Source organism: Embiotoca jacksoni, unplaced genomic scaffold, assembly GCF_022577435.1.
Source record: "Embiotoca jacksoni isolate LCO1_2020_lvr unplaced genomic scaffold, fEmbJac1.0.p SCAF_5, whole genome shotgun sequence".
NCBI classification, from domain to species: Eukaryota; Metazoa; Chordata; class Actinopteri; family Embiotocidae; genus Embiotoca; species Embiotoca jacksoni.
Window position 1 is genome coordinate 18915164 of NW_027185403.1, and position 26373 is coordinate 18941536.

The 26373-nt window shown below is 37.9% G+C and overlaps 1 protein-coding gene across 2 annotated transcripts; it reads right to left on the bottom strand.

Annotated features, from left to right (window-relative positions):
• Positions 1-289: 289 nt before the first annotated feature.
• snx25 (sorting nexin 25) lies at positions 290-26373 on the bottom strand. 2 transcript variants are annotated; one of them, XM_069170863.1, is made up of 22 exons: positions 26153-26373; positions 25171-25891; positions 24482-24566; positions 15469-15685; positions 14639-14811; positions 12988-13174; positions 12467-12537; positions 11008-11198; positions 10618-10749; positions 9923-10072; positions 9579-9704; positions 9262-9426; positions 8573-8704; positions 6583-6723; positions 4296-4409; positions 3815-3892; positions 2967-3050; positions 2761-2878; positions 2595-2661; positions 1506-1687; positions 1310-1410; positions 290-1188 (listed from the first exon to the last, which is right to left on the bottom strand). In XM_069170863.1, exons 2-22 carry the CDS (start codon positions 25519-25521, stop codon positions 1123-1125), a joined length of 2931 nt encoding a protein of 976 aa, XP_069026964.1. In that variant the 5' UTR covers positions 25522-25891; positions 26153-26373; the 3' UTR covers positions 290-1122. The 2 variants fall into 2 exon arrangements, with proteins under 2 accessions (XP_069026964.1, XP_069026965.1); XM_069170864.1 differs by lacking the exon at positions 4296-4409.

Below are 26373 nucleotides of genomic sequence, written 5' to 3' on the forward strand. Positions count from 1 at the left end.
CAAAGGCGTGCTCACCAACATGGATTTGAAGAAATTTGTAAAAGAAAATTGAGAGACAAAAAGGTTTTGTGTGTGTAGAAGTCTGAGATCTTCAATCAACATCAAGTTCATCAACTAATGAAAAATTAGAGTTGAAGTCAAGTGGAGAACCTTGCTTTAAAAAAAATAAGACTCCCCTCCTCCTGATTAACTCAATTGATAAACAGAAGTGAAATGCCTTTTTTAATGAACATTTTAGGCTTCTGGTGAGATGAAATCAAAGTTGTAACTTCGGTAAAATGTGCATGAATAATTTTTCATTCTGGATTTATTGTAGTTAATAAAATACAAATGCCACATCAACTATTTTTTTTCTATTTATTGCTTGTATAAATGCATTCTAAACAATTTTTGGTAAAAATAAAATCTATCAATTATAATCATAAATAAAATCATCACAATGACTTTTACATGACATTATATTGCACAATTATAAGCCTTCACAATAATCACAGAACACAAGTGTTGCTGTTCAGGTTGTATCTCAGGAGTATTTAAAGGTCTGTGGCCAATGACACACTGGTTGCCTTTAGAGGGCAACAGAAAATCTGAACTTCAACTGTCCTTAATCAATGTCTTAATCAATAACCATAAATTATCTCCTTCCAAACAGTGAAATTGTTTACCCAACTGTCATGATTTACAATAGAACAAACTATTTTACTTAAATTTGTTCAGGCACAGACCTGGGATTTCAGTAATTATTTCAATACAAAAAAAAATGGAGACGTGAGTCACATAATGTCAAAAATAAAAATGTGTTCTCCTTTAAATGTAGGTTTTCTGGAGAGAGACTTCGACTGCTGTCCAGATAGAAAGACGTCAAACTCCCATGTGGTTTCTCCTTGTTCACACAGGCAGGTTTAGATGTGCACCACAACAATGTCAAACATCAGCCCCTTTCAGCCAGGCATCAACTCAGCTTTTTATCATTTCACAACAAAGTCTGACCAACACATTGCTTTCTGTCCGAGGTTAGCCCACTCCCTGTCTAGCTTGGCAGTTTATGATTGGTTAGCTACGGCAAGGCCTGGAAGATGAACCAGCACAGCCTTCATTTTGTCATTTTAGGTTTATGCGTGTTCAGATGTGGTCCACTTCCGCCCTGAGTTCGGGACACAGTTCCTTGAGTAACATTTCCATTAACACCTAACAAAAGCAATGAGACAAAATCGTTAGATATGTGTCTGAAGTTACATGACAAAATTAATTATATGAAATCTGGATTCATGACAAAGATGATGTTTGATGAATTATATGTGGTTCTTACATAGAGAAGATGTTTGTTAGCACTGGCCTCCTGCAAAGCATTGAAGATCTTGATGATTCCATACCGAGCATTCTGCTGGCCAACTAGATTTGCTAATGCATCTGATTAAAATAAAAAATAATGATCATAATTGAAAAAAAAAAAAATCACTATAACCAGTTAATACATTTAAGAGAGTGTTTGCATGGGTTGCTACCTGGGATATTGTCAAGTAGTTTCTGTTGAGCCCGCTCCTTAGTCTCACTGCGTTCAGAATCCGTTCGGACCTTGACATGCAGTGCCAACTTCCCACTGGGCCAGAAGGTATCCCTGAACACACTGATATAACACACCAACATCTGTTCACAGAAGATCCAGTTTACGGTGTCCCGGATCTGTCTAAAAAAAAAAAAAAGCATAAAAAAATGCCTTGAAGCTTTAATCTTAGAAAAATACTCAATTCGTGTAAATTCGATCACATCAATTTCTAGCATGATAAAATGGGTTAAAAAAATACCCAGTGCCAAGATCCAGTCTCAAATCTGTCAATAAAGCCATACATACCAGAAAGTCTGTTATGTACCATAATCTAGTCTGTTGTTTGTTGCCTTTGGTTCTACAACCAGCTCAGAGCTGTGAGGCATCAACATCAACATGCTAATATGTTTACATTGACCAAGATGAAATGTGGATGTGAAGCAGGTATAATATTTATCATGTTTACCTGTTTAGATTAGCATTTTACCATGCAAATTTACACTAAACACAAAGTAAAGATAATAACGACGGGATTAGTTTTGCAATTACTTAGTTATAAATTAAAATATTGGAAGAACATTCCCTGGAATGAATGTGCATACCAAATGAACTGCCAATCCATCCAATATTTGTTTGAAACATTTAAAAAAAAAAAAAATGGAAATTCAAGTTATTTAGTTTCTTCTTCTGGGCACCATGAATGTCTGTACACAATTTTATGCCCATGTATCCAATATTTCCTTCAGCACAAAAGTGGCACAAAGCCCCACCATCATTGAAGTCACTCAATTTGCTATAAATGTATCTCCTAGCAGCAACAACATGAAATGCTATCAAGTCCTTTGTGAGCTTGTCGCTCAAATAAGGCATCAAAATGACCATGAATAAATTTAGAAATACCCAATTTTCAAACTATTTTATGATTATACTTCTTGCGGTGCATTAAAATGAATTTTAACAAAGTGTTACAATTGCTGTATTAATTAAAAACAGACTTTTTGAAAAAAGTGATAGCCCTTAGCCAAAATGCCACCTTGCTATTACTTACTTGTTGATAGTTCGCCCAAATGTCACCTGGACTAGTGCAATTAGAGTCTTTCTCACCCACTTAAACACTGAGCAGGAAGACAAACAGACAATGGGAGAAGGAAACTGATCAGATAAATTCACTTAGGTGTAGTTAGAGCTCATCATTTTGTCAGTGTGCTGCTCACTTCCTCTGAGTTCAAAAATCTCTCCTATGAGCATGAAGCAGGGTTCTGCCAGAGCGTCTTTCCGTCCATCTGGTTCATCGCCATAGTCTGACACGTCACTGTCATCGTCACCATCCTCCTATAAACAGCAATTGCACATAGCATACATAGTGTCCACAGTGGCCCATGAATTAGTGCTGCTTAGCCAGCTGTGCATGGGGGCATACCTCTGTGTGGGAGAAAAAATCTCCAGGTAACCTCTCAAGGAAGGAGGCCAGAGAGAAAGAGGATTTCTTCTGAATAGACATCACCTTCAAACAATAAACAAGATACTGTTACTATAAACAACTACAAGCAACGAACAAACTAATTTGGATACAGAACCTTCAGGACGTTCTGAAACGTGATCAAGTTATGAGTGTAAATCTATAATATACAGATATAGAAATGTTATCAATGTACAACTCCTGATATTAATGATGTCTTTATGAAATTAAGTCAGGAATGAGTTGTGGGAACCAGCTGTCAGTTACTACTCTGCTCTATCCTTGAAGCTGCACACTGCCATAAACATTAGAATGGAATAGATCAAATGATTAACTAGTGTCAATTGCCGCTACAATCTGGTATATTTATAGATTATATCTGGTAAAACTCAGTACCACTCACTAAATTCAAAGGTTCATCAAGTGAAAATAAAAACTCAACTCAGAAAGCTGTAGCTGTTGGTCTAATGTAGCAACAATCTCATTATAATAATTCACAGGGTTTTTGGTTTAAAGCAGGACAAGAGTTAATGAAGTAAAGACTGACAATGTACATATTTCACTTCGACTGAATGAATAAAAGTAGCTAACAATAGCAACTGTTCATTCATTCATTCAGTCAACTAAAAGAATATTAAATCCTCAACTTGTAGATATTCAATATAATTCATGTTAAGTAAATAAAGCATTAAACATAACAACACATCCTATGTGAAGGCTTTGAGGAGGGAGGAATATATTTTTCTGAATTAAACATGTGTGTCATTTGAAAATGATTAGTATTAGTAAATGTATTAGAAATTGGTTACCTTGAGGTGTTCTGGAGATGGGCTAAGGAACGCATAGAGAGCCTCTGACTGGCAAAGTCGCTCATCTGTCAGCAGACGCTACAACACACACACACACACACACACATACACAGAGCTAAGGTCATCACCAATGGCTGTGATTATGACCTAGAAGGAGACAATCTGAGCACAGATTTGGAAATTGTTCTCTATGCATGTGAATCCACACCACAGGTACTTGTACCTCAGAGGTAGTTCTGCAGTAGGCAAAGGGTATGTGCCAGACTGCAAACTGCCTCAAACTAATCTGAAAATTTAGAAATTAGCTACAGTATTGGATACTAGCTGTCAGAAAAAAAAGGTTGCATTTTACTACCCTAGAGTGTAGTTATGTTCACGTTAACAAGGGTTTGCTTATAGATATGAAGAGAAGCATTTATAAATCTGTTCCAACTGATGGTGTTATTTAGGTTTCTTTGTTTTGTATGGTTTGCTTGTTTACCTGGAGAAAGGTATTGAGCTGTGTTTTGCTCTTGTCTAAAAACTTCTGGTCGATGGATTTGAAGGGAAGTTTACTGAGTGAGGGTAACTGGAGTTTCTTCAATGATGGAAAACACTGAGAAAAAGAGACAAAAACTTTAGCGAGTGATTTTACACTCATGGGAGACACAAAACATTGCTGCCAAAACTGGATTTTTGTTTGTTTGTTTCAGATATTTAGCTTACTGTTATTTTTGCAGATACATTTAATACTATACAGTGCTTTAACAACTATAAAATAATGCTGCAAGTGTCAATTTGCTGGTTCAAGCAGTCCTTTTGTGCTCAAAAGAAGGAAGTCGTGGGCAGCAACAAGCAGGTTGAACATGAATATCTATCAAGTTTTTCTCTTTTTGACTGTTAATTATTGCGTTACCGTGAGGCCAATTAGATCATATTTTTGGAGGCATTAGCACATTATGTCCAGTTGTGGTACCACGTTTCCTAGCTTATTGTAGTTAATATAGCTGGTATAATAATAAACAGGCAATGCCTACATGCACCAACCAATATGTCACCTCATATTTTGTTAAAATAAGGGCTCAGCTTATACGTACTGTCCAAACATTTAGTTACATTAAGTTCATCCAGTTGTGAGTTATGCAAACTAATGCAAAATTGAAGTTAAAGACACAAGCTTAATTAAAGCTGCAAGCAGCGTTGAACGGACACTTGCACACCCATGCCCACCTGCAGGCTTTGCATTTTCCAACATTTCAGGTTTTTAGATGTTATGTCCTGCGTGGTGTTATATGATGTATTGCACATTTTCTATCACTTCCTATGTACACTATGTGCATCATCAATGTCTTTTTGGACATAATTTGAGCTGGATCCTATGAAATTGCTGGTAGAAGAACATGAAAGTATAAAACCATTTCCTGTTGCCAGTAGATGGCACTATGACTAGGACTGAATATTGGCATGTAAATGTCTTTAGGCCATGACTGTTGTCAAACATGTAAAGTCTGGGAGATATTTGACAATGTACATCAAAGTTACAACTTAGAACTTAATGGCAAAAGCGCAAAATGGCTGCCATGCCATGGACATGCCCTTAAATGAAATGAGTTTAATAAGTTTTCATTCCAAAGTTCTTACAATTGCACAGACCAGATTTTAAGTTGCTCTGATAAATTCTGTAGGAGTATAACACGTGGAAATAAAACAAAATGGAGACTAAATAAAAAATGGTCAACTTTCTATTGACTTTAGGGAATAGCGCCATGATACTTTTTTTTAGATCTAGATATCATGCACGTGTACCGAATTTGGTATGAGTGGGTGAAAGTTAATGCAGGGGATGCACTTTATGGGTTGCTACCAAGCCATTTTGCCACACACATGCTGGAGACCCCCTTCAGATTTCAACAACTCATTGCGGTGAAATCCAAATTCCTTGCATTACAATCGAGCCTTTGCATTGTTCAATGTTCGGGCTGTAATAAACCAAAGCGAAAACAATAGGGTACTGCCGCTTTGGGGCTTGAAGCACGAACAGACTATACATCAGATATACTAACTAAATGCTGGCATGTCTCCAGATCTCGCTGTCGTCAGATTGAATCTAAAACCAGTGTTTCACCTACCATTGTCTTGGGGGACTGCACCCGCTACCCGACTAATGAGGATTTATTGTTTTTATTTTTAATTCAGCTTTTAGCCACATTGATGGGTAGATTTAATGGTGCTCTCAGGACCAAAATGACCCAAACTACAGATGTGAAATTCTCAAGAGAATGTGTGGTGGTAGAGGGAGACAAGTGAGAGACAGAATTGATTCAACTTGACCTGAGTGGGTGCAAAGTAAACTAAATATGGGTTATGTTTTTATGCATTTAAAAACAAAACAAAAATTGTTGAAAAAAATGCAGTTGGACAGAAAATCTAGGCGTCGCATCATTGTATACATTTCGATATAATAACATATGCTTTTGTGGTTTGAAGAACTTAAAACTTAAAACATTATTTTTTCTACTTTTCAAGGACTATAAGTTAGGCACTGGAAATGCTTTAAGGAGACCCCAGTCTCTACTTTTTGCATTGTATAATTTTAATAATTTTTTGAAATTTAAAAGGAGCAAAGTGCTGCAGAAAGACACAGTTTGTTCCAATGTGGAGGAGAGGAGAAGCATAAAAACAGCAAAACGTTTCTCCAATAGTGGTATTGCAGTCGATTCATAAAACCAGGGCGGTAGCTGCTTACTGACGAAAGTAAACATCCATACACAGTTTTGGAGTTCTGTTACCTCTGTGAGTTTGCGGTGCAACATCTGGAATTCAGTGAGTTTCCTCTGGACGCTCCAGCGACTGTTGGCTGTTTCCTCTCCTTCTACCAGGCTAACACACACACTGTAACAAGCAACAGTCTCACCACCTTCCTCTGTAGCCTAAACCACAAACACATATAGAAACATAAACAACAACTTTTCAATTAAATTTAGTTCAATTCAGATTTATTTATGTAGCCCCAATTTATAACGCAGGGCACTTAACATAACAAAGTTCTTACGACAGAACCTTAAAACATTATAAAACAAAAAAGAATCAAACATTTCAACAGTTCCCACGTGAGCAACAGCTGGGAGGCAGAATGTATTTCACTATAAAATATTATCAGTAGAAACATCTTTTCATAATTGTGTAGAGGAAATTAGGACTTTGGGCGTAATTCAATCAAGAGTAGAGGGTGTGGAGATGGATTCAGAGCTTCATCGCTCAGAGTGTAGCGATTATTAACTTGAGTGACATTGTTGGAAAGCTCGAGTTGTGCAGTTTAATAGATAGGATACGCTATATCTATCTGTGATGAATAGTCGCTGCGCAATTCAACTGAAAAAAAGGGGTTGGAATTTGGTGCAATTTGCATCCATTGGGTTCTAAGGGTTAATGGTTTAGATAGCTTAAAGTGTTCATGAGTTTTTGGCTCCTCAAAAACTGCTGGTGCAACATTTACACTAATTATATTGTTGATCAAAGGCTTAACAAGATAGATCACAAGATTTGATTATGGACACTGAACACATCAAAGGAACTGCACGAGGCTGGTTCAAATCATGTCTGTCATAGATTTCAATTTGTTCACTTCAATAATGCCTGTTCCATGTGCTCAAATGTTAGTTGTAGAGTGCCAAAGGGTTCGGTATTAGGTCCGATACTTTTGCATTGTACATGCAATATTGTAAGGAAACACTGCTAAAACTGCCATTGTTATGTATCTGATACACAGTTATAGCTATCTATAAAAACAGATGAAACAAATCAATTACTACAACTTAAAGATGTCTAAAAGACATAGAGGCCTGGATGTCTTGTATTTTTCTACATCCAAATTCAAACGAAACTTAAGTTATTGTATTTTCCCCTAAACACCCAAGAAATTCTTTGTCTAATAACATAATTACTCGAGAAGACATTGCTTTGGCCTCCAGCCCCGCTGGAACCTTGGATTCATTTTTGATGAGGATATGTCCTTCAAATCACACAAAGAAATTATCGAGGACTAAAATTAATAAAATTAGGAATATCCTGACTCAGCAATGTAGAAAAGCTGACTAATACTTTTGTTACTTCCAAACAAGATTATTGTAATTCTTGTTGTCAAAATGTCAAAATTACTCCTGCAAAAGCCTGCAGTTGATCCAATATGCTGCAGTAAGAGTATTGACATGATTTAGCAAGAGAGATCTAATTTCTCCTGTTTTAGCTTCGCTTCAATGGCTTCTTGTAAAAGCAAGAATACAATTTAAAATTCTTCTGCTGACTTAAAAAGCTATTCATGGCCAAGCTTCATCTTATCTCAAAGAGCTGATAGAACCATACGAGCCTAATAGAGCTCTTCGCTCGCCGAGTGCTGGCCTGCTTGTGGTTCCTACAGTTTCCAAAAGTAGAATGGGAGGCAGAGCCTTAAGCTTTCAGGCCCCTCTCCTTCAAAACCAGCTCCTTGCTTTGGTTTGGAAGGCAGAAACCCTTTCTACTTTAAAAGAATAAGGCTTAAAACTTTATTTACTTATTATTTTTTGGGTTGAATCAGGTGACCTTGAACCATCCCTTAGTAATACTGTTATAGCCCTAAGCTGCATGATGTAATGAGGACCTTTCTTCTCTCTCTTCTCTCTTCTTCTGCTTTATCTAATTACAACCTGATCCTAGGTCAATCCATTACGGCTCACTAGTTTCTAAAGATTAAGTAGAATGAGCCATCTGTTGGTTTCTTATAATAAATGGAATCATTATTACCTCAGCGGCTGTAATAGTAGCCCTCCAGTGTCCCAGGTTTTCGCACCACCAGTCAGTCCTTGTGATGTGTTGCTGAAGTTCACTGTGTTCTCTCTCCATGGCTCCTATTTCTTCTTTTAGTTTGCTCACTATCTATAAACACATCAGAAACTGATTTTAACTAAAAAGTGATTGTTAAATCAACAAAACAAAACAAGATTAATGAATCACTATGGAAGGTAGTTTTCAATTCAAAGATATTTTTAAACCTCTTTATCAAACTTTTGTCATAAGTGTTGTGGATATTCTTCCCCAAATAAAAAATAACTGTTATAAGAGCGGAAAAAGAAGCTTTTATACAGATCAGACATACTGTAGACCATTTTCATAGCAGACATTTTGACTTGTTATTGTAGAGAACGCACAGGTGTAATATTTATTAATGGCTCAGTTACATTAAGTTTCCAAATACGCCTCCGCTAAGTGGAATGCAGCCATCAGTGATAGTCAAGTCTAAATGTCTTCTCTAAAAAAAAGGTCTATTGCTTACATTTCACCTAATTCACAAAGTCAACATCCTGATCCCGCAGACAAGTTCAAGGTATCACAATGGAAGGGACCCACTAATTTTGATATTGTTTGCATGTTTTATACTGTCCTGTTATGAACTTTTAATTCTGGTTTTAGCATATTTGCTTGCATTTTCTTACCTTTTTGTCTGGTTTGGGTGCATTCTGGATAGAGCCCAGGGCCTGCCGCTTGTACTCCAGTTTGTCATAGAGTTGGCGTAGTCGAGTTGCAGCATAGCTGGCCTGTTCATTGATTCCTTTACTGCCCTCATCACACACATCTTCTCCTGCATCAAGACCCTGGCACTACACAGATAAATAACAATAAATATTCATAAGAAACCATAAAGATTTGGGACAACGTACATATACAAAACTACAAAAAGAAAAATGTCAAGTTCAAACGGTGAACATTCAGAAATGTGTGCATATATCTTATCTATATATATGTGTCTGACCCCTTCCTCCTTTTCCTCTGTGCTACACCGTGATTGGCTGTGCTGCTCATCTCGTTTGATCAGCCTATCATAGAGGTCAGAAACCAGGAAGGAAGGGTAGTAACGCTCTCTCATTGACTCAGCCACCTGGAGGATGTTTGAGAGAGACAGAAATGCTTTGCTGTCAATGTCGAACATCTCAACACTAAAATGAAAGAATACCGTTACTTGCACGTTTCATAGTGAAAAGTAAACAACCCTGCCAAACAATATCATGAGTTCTTTTGACATTTCTAGGGAAAGACATTCACTATCACCCACTATTTAGAGAAAGTTACAGTTACAGTAACAAAAGTAGCATTTACCTGTTCTTGTAGTCTAACAAAGACTTGTGTTCCTCTGTTACCAACCAGACTCTGCTGGATCTCCTTCAGAAGAAACCTTTCCACTGGAATCTCTCTGCTTTCCACAAAGAACTTCTGGTAGATTTCTCCTACGATTTGGGGCACCTCATTCTGTCAAACACACATTTACAACCAAATAACTCAACTCAATAACTCAGTTACTCAACGGTGTTGTTGTGCTGTATGATTCCCACTATTCCACAGTGTAAAATATATCCACTTGACATGACATTTGCTGACAAGGTGTGTTGGTATTTTGGAACAGAATATTCCAATAAGAAATTCTCTAAGGATACACACTAAAAGTTAACCTATGACTAAAAACACTTCATTTAATTTTTATGCACCACCCACTGCAACCACAAGGGGCTTTAAGCAACAACTCATGTATGCAGTAGTCTTTAAGACTTATAAATAGTTTAATATCATCAAGCATTCCCATTTCTAACCTCTTGCAGAATATCCCTGCTTAAATGCTCTCCTGGTAACCCCCTACCAGAATAACAAAGGCATCTCTGGAGCTCTTCTAATCACTGGCTAGGATAAAAGTAATTTTAAAAGATAGGATACCTAATAAGTTGTTTTTACTTTTAGTTCTAAAAGTAAAGCTAGAAGCAATGTTGGGCTAAACCCCCTGCAATGCATTTACAAGTTACCTTGTTGGCAGTTTTCAGTGTTTCCACAAGTTCCCAGAAGCTTATCAGAGCTCTCTTATCGACTCTCTCCATGTAAACTCTGAAATGCTCTCTGTAGCCTGGATTACACATGATGTCATCAAATTGGAGAATCTGAAAGGGGAGAGGGGAGAGGTCAAAGACTAATACAAATCCGGAAGCATTATAGACAATATTCAAAAACAATAACCCTTAACCAAAGTTATGACAATGCCATTAGTCTTACAATAAATTCAGATGGAGTTTCCCTGAGTTCACATTGGACAGAATATTATGAAAATATTACTTTCAATCATTCAAGTGTTTCCAGAGATTCTTTCGCACCTAAAGACCACACCAGCTGCATCACAGCCTGCATTATATGAATCTTACCTTCTGACTTTGAGGCTCATCGCTGTCATCAGCTCCTCCTTCCTCACTGTTCTCATAGTTTGGTCCACCCAGGAGGCGGATCCGTTTTTCACATTGTTTCTTAGCAACAGTCAGCTGATTGATGTATCGTTTCATATTTCTTGCCCTTAGCAGGTCTGCCTTCATGGCTGCCGACTCTTTACCTTTTCGCTCTAAGAGAAAGCAGTAGATGGCATAAAGTTGGAGTCATGTCTGGTCAAACATTAATACACAATAAAGCAGTCGCCTTGTGTCAAGCCACTGAATCAGTGGTCAGATAAAGTTGGTACACAGTGCTAATCTGATGTTATGAATGTTGAGGCTTTTAACAAATGTAAAGGTACTTAAAATTTTTGTGGCACAGAATTACTAGTTTTAGGCCTTTTAATATATTTCCGAGTACATATACTGGCTATTACACACCAATTCCGAAACTCATTGGCATTTATCAGCTTCTTTATATATTTAATGGACAGACGTCATACATTTTCTCTTCAACTGGTTTTGTTGGGTTCAGTTAGTGTGGATAACAGCTTATCTTTTGGGTAAGATGTAAAACTTTGCTCATTGCATAATGTAAAAAATAGGCATATAAGAAAATAAAAGAATTACAAACTAAACTAAACATTGTAACTAAACAAAATGACTACAGAATTTTGTAAAGGCAATACCTAGAAAATGAATGCAAATCCTAAACCGTGAGGAAAAAAGTAATACTGTATATGAAAAATAAAATTTGTGAGCAAAAAACAAGTCAAGTACACTAGACAACGATTTTTAGTCTCATGCCTTTACCTCTGTTAGTTTTTAGCCATATTAGTTATACGGCTATTGGCCGTTTCTATTGTGAGTCTACGACATAGTTCCAGACTTGTCTTGACTATCAGCCAACATTGCCATTTTTATGTAGCCAATTCTTTAGGTAATGACCCAAATACCTGCAAAAATAAAGATATTCTGTTCAATCTCAGCTGTACTTTGTTTAGTGCTAATTAGCAAATGTTATCATGCTAACACATTAATATAGGATTATGAACATTACCTTTTAAGAATTAGCATAGTGTTGTCATTGTGAACATGTTTGTATGCTCACATTAGTTCCTAAATACAGCCTCACAGAGCCATTTGGCAACTGATTCTTAACCCCCCCATTGGAAGTCCTTGTTCTTTAACCTTTAACAGAGGGGGAACTCAGTGCCAACAGGCTACATAGCAAGTGATTGAGACATATCACAGGTCATTCCAGACTTGACCCCACAGCTCTCTAAAAGACCCTTAGAGTTGCTGCAACAATTAGAAAAGTGGAGAAATCTACTTTATTACGAATTACGAATACTTCCCAACTAAATGTCCAGATTTTCCAAGGTTTAAAAAAAAAAAAAATCCTGTTTTGGTAAATGCAATCTCTATAACATACAGTGAAATGTAGTATTATCTGTACCCTTTTGCTTCTTGAGCTGAGGCAAGCTGCTGATGGTAGTGGCATGAATAATCTCTACCACTATCTGATACCTACAAAGAGATGTAGAGAAGACAAAATACATCAGTTGTTATGATTAATTTATACAATTGGGTTGTCTTGAGTTAATAAAATGAACATTACTCAAGTAAATAAGATATAAATACAGTGTGACATCTCAAAATGGCAAAATATTTTATGCGCAGTATTTCTAAAACATATAATACATTATGTAAACATGTGAAAAAATGAGTCAATATTTACAGAATGAATAAAATATATCAAGTCAGAACTGTGCCACATTTAGATCTTGTACTTTGCTGCAGAGAGACTGTCGGTTCACATGGTAACCCATCAGCACTGTCTGGTTAATATGTTTGTTGTTCTGTATTTATATACAGCGTGGCTCATTTCAGGAATTCTATCTAGGTACAGGACAGTCTGAGTTTAATGAGGCAATGTAGGCGTATACGTGGATATGATGTGTGCTGCTGCTGTCATGCCTGAGTTGTTTGAGAAAATTGACATCAGTAGAAGTTGATATTAGTTTGACGAAGTCTTCATAGGAGGCAGCGTAGGTGTAGGCTTTCTTCTGCTGCTCTGCCTGCTGCTCCCTCTGCTCCAGCTGAGACAGCAGCATCCTGTTTATGGAGTCTGGATCACTGAGCACCTCAACTAAAGGCTTCAACACTGGAGCACACACACACACACACACACACACACACACACACACACACACACACAAATACAAATACAAATACAAATACAAAGACATTAAGGTATAAATTAAGACATTGAATGAATGCAGTTAAGAGTTTGAATCACTGAAAAAAATAAGGGTGACTGGCTGAATAAGTTCGTTGTAAAGTTACACCATTGGTCAGCTGAATGCTGCGAGACTAACTGATGACATTACACCATTGGTAGGCCAAATGCCATGACTTCTTTTATCTGTTTCAAATAAAAGTCCTTGTTGTGTAATGCTTAATAAAAACACCTTAAAGAACATCTCACAGGTTAATTGGCAACAGATCATGATTGGGTATAAAAAGAGCATCCCAGAGCATTACTAGTGAAGACTGGGAGGGGTGCACTACCCTGTGAAAAACTGCATGGGCAAGAGTTCAACCATTTAATAATAATGTTATCGATGTAAAATTTTGAAAGAATTTGGGGATTGCATATTCTACGATACATTATACCATTAAAAGATTCAGAGAAATGAGGGAAATCTCTATCCAAAGGACAAGGCTGAAAACCAATATTGGATGGCCGTGATCTACGGGTCTTCAGGTTACATTGCATTAAAAACAGACATGTCTCTTTCGTGGAAATCACTACATAGGCTCAGGAACACTTCTGAAAACCAATGTCTGCGAACACAGTTCATCGCTGCATCCACAAATGATGCCATGCAAAAAAGAAATCATATTTAAATATGATCCAGAAATACCGTTGCCTTAGCTGGGCCTGAACTCATTTAAGTCCAGACCTATCACTCATTGAAAACATGCTGCATCATAAAATGAAAAATATGACAGAGGGGACCCCAACTGTTAAGCAGCTGAAATCCTTTATTAGGCAAGCATGGGACAACATTTCACTTTCAAAACTCCAGCAACTGGTCTCCTCAGTTCCCAAATGTTTACAGAGCATTGTTAAAAGAACAGGTGATTCAAAACAGTGGTCAACATGCCCTTGTCCCAATATTTCTTTATGTTTTGCCGGCATAAAATTCCAAATGAGAATGAAGTTTTAAAAAACAAGAACATTTCCCTGCTTCAACATTTGACATGTTTTCTTTGTGCTGTTTTCAATTAAATAAGGGTTTACATAATTTGCAAATCATTGAATTATTTATCTATTTAAAGAGACTGGACTAAATTAGTTTTGAATATTAAGTATTAAATGATTTGGAGCACTGCAAAAATAAAGAAATAAACTTTCTGGGGCAACTCAACTTGTAATACAAACAAACCCGGAGACAAAAGTCTCATAGCTGGTAAATTAAAGATAAAGTACCATAGTCTTGTATCCCCTTAAGTTCTGATGACTTTAGTGAGGCAGAAAAAAAAGTATATTTGACAACAGAGTTCGTGTTCACTTAATCAGATACAATCAGATTATAGTCTCATACACTAATAGTCTCAGTACCTTTAGTAGTGATGACCTCTGTGAGGCAGCAGCGTAGAGTATGTGATTTGGCATCCTTTTGTGGCAGCAGACATAGCAGCAGTATTCTGGCTACACAGCGGAGAAAGGCCAGCTCTGAGTCTGGGCTGACCAAACAGGGATGGAGAGGAAAAGGCCAAGCACATTCCTCTGGTCTGGATGCACACATTAAAAATATACGTGATTAAGACTGGGACACAGGCAGAGAGACACAGGGCTTGTTTTAAAGTGTTATTCTGTCACAGGTAGATGGCCAATCATATCATTTATATAAAATTCAGCTTCAGTGACAATGCTCATGCTGCCATTGTTATTCACACTTGTTATGTCACATCTCACTGTCTTTGTTCCTAAAACATGAATGAACAAGACACACCCCATGCCTAAGTTGCAAGACTATGTGGGAACCATCACTCTGGGTGCAGGTTCTAGGTGTCGTGTGTGTGTGTGTGTGTGTGTGTGTGTGTGTGTGTGTGTGTGTGTGTGTGTGTGTGTGTGTGTGTGTGTGTGTACCCAGCAGATGCTGAAGGAAGCAAGTGTGGAGGATTTTATTGCTATTTACATTTTATTGAATTGCACTGGTGCACTTGCATGGACACTGGTGGAAAAAGTGAGCTTTTGAGGAACAAATCAAAGGTGAAGCATACTTCCTGATAAAGTGTCAGTCCTCTCTACAAAGAAAGTTGAGGTCAGACGTTTATGAGCATCAATAACCCAACACTAACAACACATTAATTTACTGCCTTTCCCTTTTTGGACTAAAGCAGCTTTCACTACTTAGAATTTTGTGTGTGTGTTTGTTGTTTATGTACCTTGAAGAAGCAGCCTTGAGGTCAGTGAAGTGTGAATGGAGGATTCGGATGCTGTCATAACACACTACATTGACAAGGTCTATGTCAGCAAGCCTGGATCTCAACTGGCCAATCATTTGCCACCAGTCCTCTGACAGCATGGAGTACAACTGGCCCTCATCATGACTCAAAGGAGTGTACCAGGACAGGATGTAGTCTCTGTAGGCGTAGTCAAACACTGGGTAGAGACAGAGAGGAAATTAAACCAGTTTTTGTCAGAGGATGAATATGACAGAGACAGCTGCAGCAAAGAAAGATTAAAAAGCGTAGTATGTCTTTCCATTAAAATTTGAGTTATCTGACTAAAAATAAATACATTCAATTCAATTTTATTTTTATAGCGACAGAACCAGGCTCAGAGGTGGACGGCCAAATGCATTGACCGGTTGGAGTAAGGGGGGGAAAGAGACAGAATAGGACAGCATAGCGATCCAAGACAATTGACTATTGGTGAGGCCAGTAATTCCAAACCACAAACATGTAGCTCCAGGTAAGAGGCATCTGCAATAGAAAGCACAGAACTACACAAGAGAGAAACTGCATAGAGGGAAAACAATATGATACACAAAAATATGGAAGAGAGAAAGCATCATGGGAGGTCCCCGAGCAGCCTGGTTCCGGGTCACCTGAGCCAGCCCCAACTATAATCTTTATCAAAAAGGAATGTTTTAAGCCTAATTGAAAAACCAGAAAGAGTGTGTGGGTCCCGAACTGAAGCAGGGAGCTGGTTCCACAGGAGAGGGGCCTGAAAGCGCCCATTCTACAGAAAAGCTAGGCCTATAAACAATGGCTTTTAAGGTTTTAGGTTTTCTAAACAAGGAGAACAGTTTCAACTCTGCTCAAACTTAAATAAACTCAGCTGAGACACAGAACAACACAAGAGCACTACCCAGTTTCATTTCCTCAAAACCCAGGTGTAACACTTGAAAAAAAGTCACAAGAGTGGCATGCCTTCACAAAACACAGCCTGTGACTGCAATATGGAATACATAGGCTACATCTTCTGTACAAATAAGTGCTTTAGATGCTTTTTAAATACCATATATATATACAGTGGGTACGGAAAGTATTCAGACCCCTTTAAATTTTTCACTCTTTGTTTCATTGCAGCCATTTGCTAAAATCAAAAAAGTTCATTTTATTTCTCATTAATGTACACTCAGCACCCCATCTTGACAGAAAAAAACAGAAATATAGAAATGTGTGCAAATTTATTAAAAAAGAAAAACTGAAATATCACATGGTCATAAGTATTCAGACCCTTTGCTCAGTATTGAGTAGAAGCACCCTTTTGAGCTAGTACAGCCATGAGTCTTCTTGGGAATGATGCAACAAGCTTTTCACACCTGGATTTGGGGATCCTCTGCCTTTTTTCCTTGCAGATCCTCTCCAGTTCCGTCAGGTTGGATGGTGAACATTGGTGGACAGCCATTTTCAAGTCTCTCCAGAGATGCTCAATTGGGTTTAGGTCAGGGCTCTGGCTGGGCCAGTCAAGAATGGTCACAGAGTTGTTCCGAAGCCACTCCTTTGTTATTTTAGCTGTGTGCTTAGGGTCATTGTCTTGTTGGAAGGTGAACCTTCGGCCCAGTCTGAGGTCCAGAGCACTCTGGAAGAGGTTTTCTTCCAGGATATCTCTGTACTTGGCCGCATTCATCTTTCCTTCAATTGCAACCAGTCGTCCTGTCCCTGCAGCTGAAAAACACCCCCATAGCATGATGCTGCCACCACCATGTTTCACTGTTGGGATTGTATTGGGCAGGTGATGAGCAGTGCCTGGTTTTCTCCACACATATCGCTTAGAATTAACGCCAAAAAGTTCAATCTTGGTCTCATCAGACCAGAGAATCTTATTTCTCATAGTCTGGGAGTCCTTCATGTGTTTTTTGGCAAACTCTATGCGGGCTTTCATATGTCTTGCACTGAGGAGAGGCTTCCGTCGGGCCACTCTGCCATAAAGCCCCGACTGGTGGAGGGCTGCAGTGATAGTTGACTTTGTGGAACTTTCTCCCATCTCCCTACTGCATCTCTGGAGCTCAGCCACAGTGATCTTTGGGTTCTTCTTTACCTCTCTCACCAAGGCTCTTCTCCCACGATTGCTCAGTTTGGCTGGACGGCCAGGTCTAGGAAGAGTTCTGGTCGTCCCAAACTTCTTCCATTTAAGGATTATGGAGGCCACTGTGCTCTTAGGAACCTTGAGTGCTGCAGAAATTATTTTGTAACCTTGGCCAGATCTGTGCCTTGCCACAATTCTGTCTCTGAGCTCCTTGGACAGTTCCTTCGACCTCATGATTCTCATTTGCTCTGACATGCACTGTGAGCTGTAAGGTCTTATATAGACAGGTGTGTGCCTTTCCTAATCAAGTCCAATCAGTTTAATTAAACACAGCTGGACTCCAATGAAGGAGTAGAACCATCTCAAGGAGGATCAGAAGAAATGGACAGCATGTGAGTTAAATATGAGTGTCACAGCAAAGGGTCTGAATACTTATGACCATGTGATATTTCAGTTTTTCTTTTTTCATAAATTTGCACAAATTTCTACATTTGTTTTTTTCTGTCAAGATGGGGTGCTGAGTGTACATTAATGAGAAATAAAATGAACTTTTTTGATTTTAGCAAATGGCTGCAATGAAACAAAGAGTGAAAAATGTAAAGGGGTCTGAATACTTTCTGTACCCACTGTATATATATGTATAAATATATATATATTAAGTATTGCAATTGAGAATTGTAAATTCTTGGAAGGACTGTGTTTTAGTATTCTAAATAGCACTATTTGTGCACAATGTTCAGATTTAATTTCCTCAAAACCCAGGTGTAACACTTGACAGATGAAGGGTGCTTCGTTCAGTCATTCATCTACTTTCTCTACACACTTTTCTGCATCCATCTGGGGTCTGGGATCCATCTGAGAGCTTATCCCAGAATTATTTCGGTGAGAGACGAGCTATAAATGGACACTTCATTAATCTATTACAGGGCTGGCGCATAAAAACACTTACAAAAACATACAACCTCTCGTACGCACACTCAAATTAGGTAACTACAGACAGATTGTAGGACAAAAGCCAAGCACCTGGAGAAAACTCGTGTAAAATCATGCGCAACTAAAGAACTAGTGCAAACTTCAGACAGACGTCTACAGCTGAATGGTGGATTTCAACATAGGACGCTGAAAGGGAATTAAATCCACAGTGTAGATGATTCTTTAAATATGAGGCATAAAATATCAGATTTTACTGCTTGTTCAAACAACGTGGCACAGAACCAGTTAGTACTAAGCGGTTACTGTAAATTTTGCTAATTTTGACAACGGATGCATAATTGTTCTCCCAACTATTGTTATTAGTGCAAGTAACTTGGACTGAGATGATAATTCAGGCAGGAAATTTGACTCCATCATAGGCCACCGTGGAAAGCACAAACCAGCAGACTGCTAATTTGGTGGGATAACTCAAATTGTTGATGTTAGGGGTAGCAGACTAGTGCTTTACATGCTTTTTAAATATCAATTCAACAAATACTGCATGCATAGTGCAATTTCTTACAACTGTCCGGGTGTAAAAAAAAAACTCATGCTATTTAACACAACAGTATGATTAGACTGATGCAGAGAAGTGCAAAGATTGGTAAATAAATCTCACGGGAAGACCACATTTCCTATAAATCCTGTCATTTCCTGTTTTCCTTTTTTTTCCCTGTCAACTAGCATGGAGTTTATTTTGTTTTGATGATGAAAAGAGAGGTTGAAGAGCTGTGCTGACTGTAAATGAGGAGATATTTCTGTTGATAAATTTTGCGAGGAACAGCTCATGCTGATACAACTTCAAAACAGCTTCAATTGAGTATCTGTATTGCAGGGAAATCTCAGGAAATTTTAAAAATTGCCAGCTCACGCAGATATTGTGGAGATTAGTTAAACAGGCATTAAGTATTGCAATTTAGAATCGTGAATTCTTGGGAGGGCTGTGTTTTAGTATTCTAAATAGCACTATTTATGCATTAAAGGGAAGATTATACTGTGAAATTTCAAATAGCATTAACACTGCATACCGGTGTTCAGTTTTGCTTTGAAGGACAGGCCCTATTGCCCCATCTTTGAATCATAACAAGCTAAATTCCATAAACAATGTGAATCAGATCAATCTATCTTTCTTTTTGATCTGTTAACTAAATGAAACATCATTCAGCCCTTAAAAAACTATAAGCACTTTAACATCTTTTAATGAGTAACTGAAAAGCAGACAGTTGTACTAGGGTTCACCAAGTCTGCTCATTAAATTTGATCAGATCTAAGCTGTAATTATTTATCAATATGTGTGCTGCAGATATACCATGTATAAAATGGACCCTCCTTTCTTACATACAACAGCCAGCTTTGGCAGGAACATCAGCGCTCTGTTTACATTCACCAAAAGGGTTCAGTACATTCTCTGTTTGTCTGCCTTGGCTTTGACCCTCCTCCTATGCTCCAAAGACATGCAAGTTAAATGAACTGGTGACTTCTGCCTGTAGATGAGAACGACTGAGTCCTGTGACTGCACTTGTACTGAGAAAATTATCCAGTAAAGTGAAAAGCAAGGTTAGCTTTCAGTTACTAAGAGACCTCAGACCAATCTTGCATGAGTAGATTTGTTCCATCTTTCAATTTCCACATCAAACTAAATTGTACTTGTATATCACCTCACTTCATGTCTACAGTAAAAAAAAAACAATTCCAAGAATCTCAAATAGAAGTATAAATATGGTTTAAAAGTACTTTTTAGTGGTTTCTTATATGTTGCTCTGTTGCTCCTATGTTGCTCTGTAGTAGAAGGGTCTGAATGCTAAACTGGCCTGCCTGCAGTCCAGACCTGTCACCCATTTAAAAAATTTGGCGCATCGTGAAATGAAAAATACAGCAAAGGAGACCCAAAACTGTTGAGGATCTAAAATCCTATATCAGGCAAGAATGGGACAATATGTCACTTTCAAAACTCTAGCAATTGGTCTCCTCAGCTGCCCAAACGTTTACTGAGTATTTTTGAGACATGTTGCTGGCATCAAATTCAAATCAAGCACATATTTTTCATAAAACAATAAAATTTCTCAGTTTCAATATTTGATATGTCATCTTTGGTGTATTTGCAATTAAATATGGGTTTACATGGTTTGGAAATCATCACATTCTTTTTTGATTTACATTTTACATAGCTTCCCAACTTTTTGGGAAACGGGATTGAAACATTTTGTACTTACGCTTAATTAAAAGTGTGTTGTTACAATTAAGCTGCGTACTTGAAATCCTGTTTGTGTATGCTAAAGGACTTTTTGTTTTTGTAGTTTGTTGTGGACCAGAATCACAGGAAGTCAGTAACAGGAAGCAACTGTCTTGTGACCAGTAATCAGGAAGTAAGGAATCATGGCTCTGAGGGCTGTCATATTAGCATAACTAAAGGATGTTTAGTTGGTATGTTTTGGCCTGATTTTCAAAAGTTTGAGGTCAACGGTTGTTCAATAATTAATTAATTTAGAGCCTTTGTTGTACTTTTATTTTCCTTAGCCTCTCCTCTGCTCCTTACTGGTTGAGCTGTGTGTGAATGAAGCGGGGGCGGAGCCACCCTTTGTGAAGCAAAGAATAGAGGAGAAACAAGAGAAAAAGCACAACTGTCAATTAAACTGAGCTAAAAAAAAATTTTTTTTTAAATACAATATGGTGGCTTCCAGGAATGCTTGTTGCAGGAGAAGCTGCAAATGTGTCATACAGTTACGCTGATTAGCGGTATGATGTCATTACGTCAACAGGTTACAATTATCACAATATTGGTTTTTGTTATGGTATTAAAAATGATGGTATTTATTTATACCGGTATTATCATGAATGATATAAAAAAAAAAGTCAAAACTCAATGGGGGTATTGGACTCCCTCACTTTCAATTTTACTATTGAGCCTGTAACATTTTGGGTTCAACCATCCAAGCATGATAATAACCCAGCCTATGTGCAGATAGAGTAGGTGACATCTAGTCCTACCCCCTTAACTGTACTCCCTCTCTCATCGCTACCTCTGCCTTACAATTATACAAAGGATAATGCAATTATTACCCAAAGCCATGGTCCAAAAAAAGGGGAACAGTTTGGATGGCAAAACAGCGAATTTCTTTCTCCATTATGCTTTCGCTATTCTTTTCCTCCCTCTATGATTGATATTTCATTTGAGGTATGAGTTAAGCGTAACGGTATTTAACTGATGAAAGCTCTTTTTAGTGTGTGTTAAATTTAGTTTGCCACAAAGTAAATTTTATATATATATATATATGACACTGCAATCAAACTTGATATTCGCCTAGAATATAAATCCTGATTGTATTTCACTTCTTGATTTGGTGACATCACAAGACTGGTCAGTCTCAAGTGAACACTTGTATATCTGCTACAGATGTAATTAACCTTGTTAGTATTTTGCCTATTAAAAACAAACAAATGGAATAACGACCCGCCATCAGAAGAACCGTCTGGGTTTTACACCACCTCAACTTGTTTCCCAGCACGTTTTGAGTTAGATATCTGGTGGTGACAGTTAAGTTCTGTCTTTAAGTGCCTATCCTCCTCTTGCTGGAATGATTTATTTTATCCTGCATGTGGCCGTGGAGACACCGATAACATCCTGCTGGCTATTCAGCAGACTTTTGAAAACAATTAAAGCTCTATCCATATTTTACTCTTTTTACTCCTCACCACTTTTGTAATGGCTCCTCTCAGGCTTTTGTCCTCTTGCTTTTCCCTGTATGTGTTTCTTTATATTTTCAATTGATAAACCTCAGACTACTTACATCTGTCATAGAAAACCAAACAAATTTTATTACTTTCTTTACTTGTCCATATTTTCTGTCTGTCCACATATCACTGTATCACATAACTTCCCTTCACATTCCCTTCTTTCTTCTAATTTGATGACATTCAGCCAACCTGCAATGTAACTTTGATCTCTCCCTTACTCAGTGACAGACACTCGCTTTATAGCTCTGGCTCCACTGTTGCAGTCCAGCCAAACATATTATATTTACGTTATGTACCTACTTTATGAGTACCCATTTCTTTTCAGCTCAGTGTGAGTCTCTCTAATCTGTGTTTGTCACGGTGTGGAGCAGACACTGGTGAAAAGGGAGCGAGGGGAGATTTCCCACTCGTTAATTGATCGTGATTATAGCATTGTTCTCCCAGAGGGAGTAAAAAAAAAAAAAAAAAGAATAAAAAAAATGCTGAAATGGATCACTAAAAATACTTGGGTGGCTGTTAGTATACAGTACCTAAGCGGCCCACCCATGTAAGTCTATGTGTGGAAAACACTGCATATTGTTCGAACCTTCCGCAAATTACTCAGAAAAGGGTGGCAAGCTACTGGTAGCTCAGAGGCTTGTTTGAATGGTCAAATGGAGTTACATTTCAAAGTGGAGAAGGTTTTAGAGGAATTGAAACTTCGATCCATTCTATTCAATAGCACACATTTTTCAGAAAACTTTTTCAATATTGTAAAACAAAATGTTTTTATGTCAGTACACTCAAAAACATTTTTATATATCAATGGTTTCAATTGGAGAAAGAATGCAAGAGAAGTTAGCGACCGAAAAACATACAGAAGAATAAAATGGCCAAACAAGCAAACATGCTGACTCAGCATTCACACTAAGTAAAAACAGAAACAGAAAAATGGATACATCAAAGGCCGCACAGTAAGTAAAGCCTATTAATGTCATCATATACTTGTGGCATACTACGACCAAAGGACCTTTTAAAAACACACGGGAGGATGTGGAAATACACACTCTCAGTGTAAATCCTATAGTCATCTGTTACTTGGCAGCCACACATATGTGTGTGTGGGTGTTTTTTGACCAGGGCCTTCTGGTGGTGAGTGGGAGATCAATGATGGTCATGGTGACTGACAAAAACAGAACTCCATCAGTTAGCAATTTTCTCAATAACAGAAGTTGCATTTTGCAAACAGTCAGACACAAATCAAAGAGCAAAGACACTGCTTTGTGAGGGCTGTGTAAACGCAGAATTTTCAAAGTGAAAACAGTGCTATTTTTTTAATAGGGTAATTACCCTATTAAAAAAATAGCACTGTTTTCACTTTACTACTGTACTACTACTTTACTACTCTACTGTAAATTTACAGTAGAAATAGAATTTCAAATCTACTGTTTTATTATAGAAATGTATGGTATGTGTTCATGGCAATCATACTGTAATACTCATGATTTTTAATTTGATCATAAAACTGGAGATAACATAATGGTAACAATATTTTGACATTTGTTTATGTTAAGATTGCAAACAGCAGCAACAAGCATAACTGAAAGCAAAATCCATTTATAGAACTATGAAGGGCATTACATAATATGTATATATCATTATATATTGTATATATATAATTTTTATATTTACAATTTAGACAATTAAAATTGCAGAAAGGAACTCCGGAGCCAATACGAAGTGAATTCAAATGAAAGTGGTCGTAAATTCAAACCAAAATCCTTGAGAAAAAAAAAAGAAGAAAACTGTAATAAAGGTGAAAATGCATATTTTCCTCTTACACATTGTAAATGATGTTAAAATGTAAGAGCAAAAGTAAAGCTTTAAAAAAAAAAAATGGTCACAGTTGACTCTCAAGTGATCTCAAGCATCTGACTGTCATGTGATCAGGTTGAAGAATCCTGATTTTCTGATGCATTTTGTTCTTCACGCTTGCTCTATCTATAAAGAACAAGAGATTCTTCAAACATTTTCAGAAAACCATATAGATTTAACATGTTTTTTTGTTTGAATGTTTGTCTCGATGTCCGCCACTAACTTTCATGTATAAAAAAAAAAAAAAAAAAAAAAAAAAAAAAAAAACTTAGAACTGATTAAAATCTCTTACCTCTAAACAGTATTTCCTTGAATGTGGACATAACATGTCATAAAACACAAGCAAAGATGACTCATTACCGTCCTTCAGGGCTTTGTCCACATTATGTGACACCACCACCCGCCTGCTCTGGATTGACTCCTGCGCTGGCACCAAAAAACGATCCTGAAAACAACGAGACTATCAGATCACTTCTTTTTCACTTCAAGCACAGATGTGGACAACAACATAAACTCAGGAAATATTGGACAACAACAAGAAGAGAAAGAAACGAAGTAAGAGAACTGTGTCGAATGAGCCTAAAATTCCTAACAAATGAGGCAGCCAAAAATTTGTCATAGTTTATTCAACATGTCTGCCAGATAATTGCTTGGGACAATATTCCTCCACTGTCAACATCAATAAATCATCAGCACACAGCGGCAAACAACACAGCTGAAAAGCAGCTGCGGTTCTGTGGCTCCTGTTAAGGCAAGCCACCAGCCAGTTGCAAGGACACAAACACATTCCTAAAGAATAAATAACTATTTATTGTGTCTATTTATGTCTTCATATTTTTTTTCTTGTTTATAATTAGACTAAATCAAGAAACGTGATTCTACCTTATCTATTATAGAAAAACACAGTTAAGACACAGTCATATATTCTATATATAGAAACGATGTGTAATTATGTGATATCATAGGGAGTTGGTAGATATGTTGATCATTATCAAAAGTATACTGAATGTTACTAATGAGTTTGAAAAAGGGGGATACCAATATCATACCATGAGCTGGTTGAAGAACTCTGGCCGTGCAGCTGACTGTCTTCTGTTTCTGTCAAAGCAGCTGACTTTGGGAGGACTTTTCCTGACTAGCAGAACAAAGCTCCCAGCCAGGAAACACAGTAGGGCGAATGAAACATAGATGAATAGCTTCAAGAAGAAAGAGGTGAGAGTCAGGCCTCCCCAGGCCAGCTGAAACACTACTGCTGCCACCACGCCCAGGCAGAAAGCAGGTATAAACCGGAAAGAGGAGCCGACGGAAGAGGTGGAGGTGGCAGACATAGGCCCCTCTTCTCCTCTGGTACTGCTACGCCTTCCAGCCAGTGGTGTAGTGCTAGTTGAGGGGGTGGGCATGCTGCGACCCCACCATCCATATATGTGTTACTGCTATTTAGGCTTAAACGTTGGTTCGCTAATCTATACGTCAAATCCAAGCGGTACGGTGCACACTCGCGTATACACTCGACTACAACACCGTTTCCAAGAAGAGGCATCCCAGCTCTGACATCTCCTCTCCGACCTACACCGTTATGTTTGCTACGTTCGTAGCATCGGCCCACCCGGCAGCAACAGGCGAGGAGCCCGCTAGTTTCGTCATACAAAACGATAATCCAGAGGGTACCAGGCCTGTCTTGGAGTAGGTGACAGGAGCTGACAGTTGCCCAGAAAGCACACGGAGAGGGACCCGGGGCGATGGGATGGATGGAGCAACAACCACCGTCACCTTGGAGACAAATAGTTGGAAGGGTAGCTTAGTGACTGTTGCTAACCTACTAGGCTAGCAGGACGCTCTGCTAGAAAGCAAGTATATATAACTGTGACATGCTTTGTGACAAACATAAAATTACATACAAATATAGCTATGAGGGAAACTGTCTAAATAGTGCATGGACTTGCTACTAAGCTAAAAGTAATAAATGCAGCCAGCTATTCAGCTGACTTGGTAAGTAACAGAGTCAACATTAGCGAATGTTAGCTTACTCACCTATCGTTAAAAAGTGTCCGATAACAACACAACATTTTCGATTTCCTCTCTGTAAAAGAATACACCAGAGGCCTTGTAATGGCGTAGTAAAATTATCATAAACGAAGCGACAAAATATGCGAGGTCCAAAATCTCCGAATGATAAAAACAAGTAAGTGTTGTCTCCTTGAGCTCCAGCTGACAGAATCTCTCTGAGCCCTGAACGTTGAAGGGGTGTCAGC

What these genes read in the sequence shown, in the direction of transcription:
- snx25 (XM_069170863.1), bottom strand. Translation starts at nt 25,521, where the DNA reads ATGCCCACCCCCTCAACTAGCACTACACCACTGGCTGGAAGGCGTAGC. An exon ending in GGACAAAGCCCTGAAGGACG is followed by an intron (nt 15,686 to 24,481) that starts GTAATGAGTCAT and finishes GTCTCTACCCAG; the next exon opens with TGTTTGACTACGCCTACAGA. An exon ending in CATCTCCAGAACACCTCAAG is followed by an intron (nt 3,051 to 3,814) that starts GTAACCAATTTC and finishes TATTGTTTGAAG; the next exon opens with GTGATGTCTATTCAGAAGAA.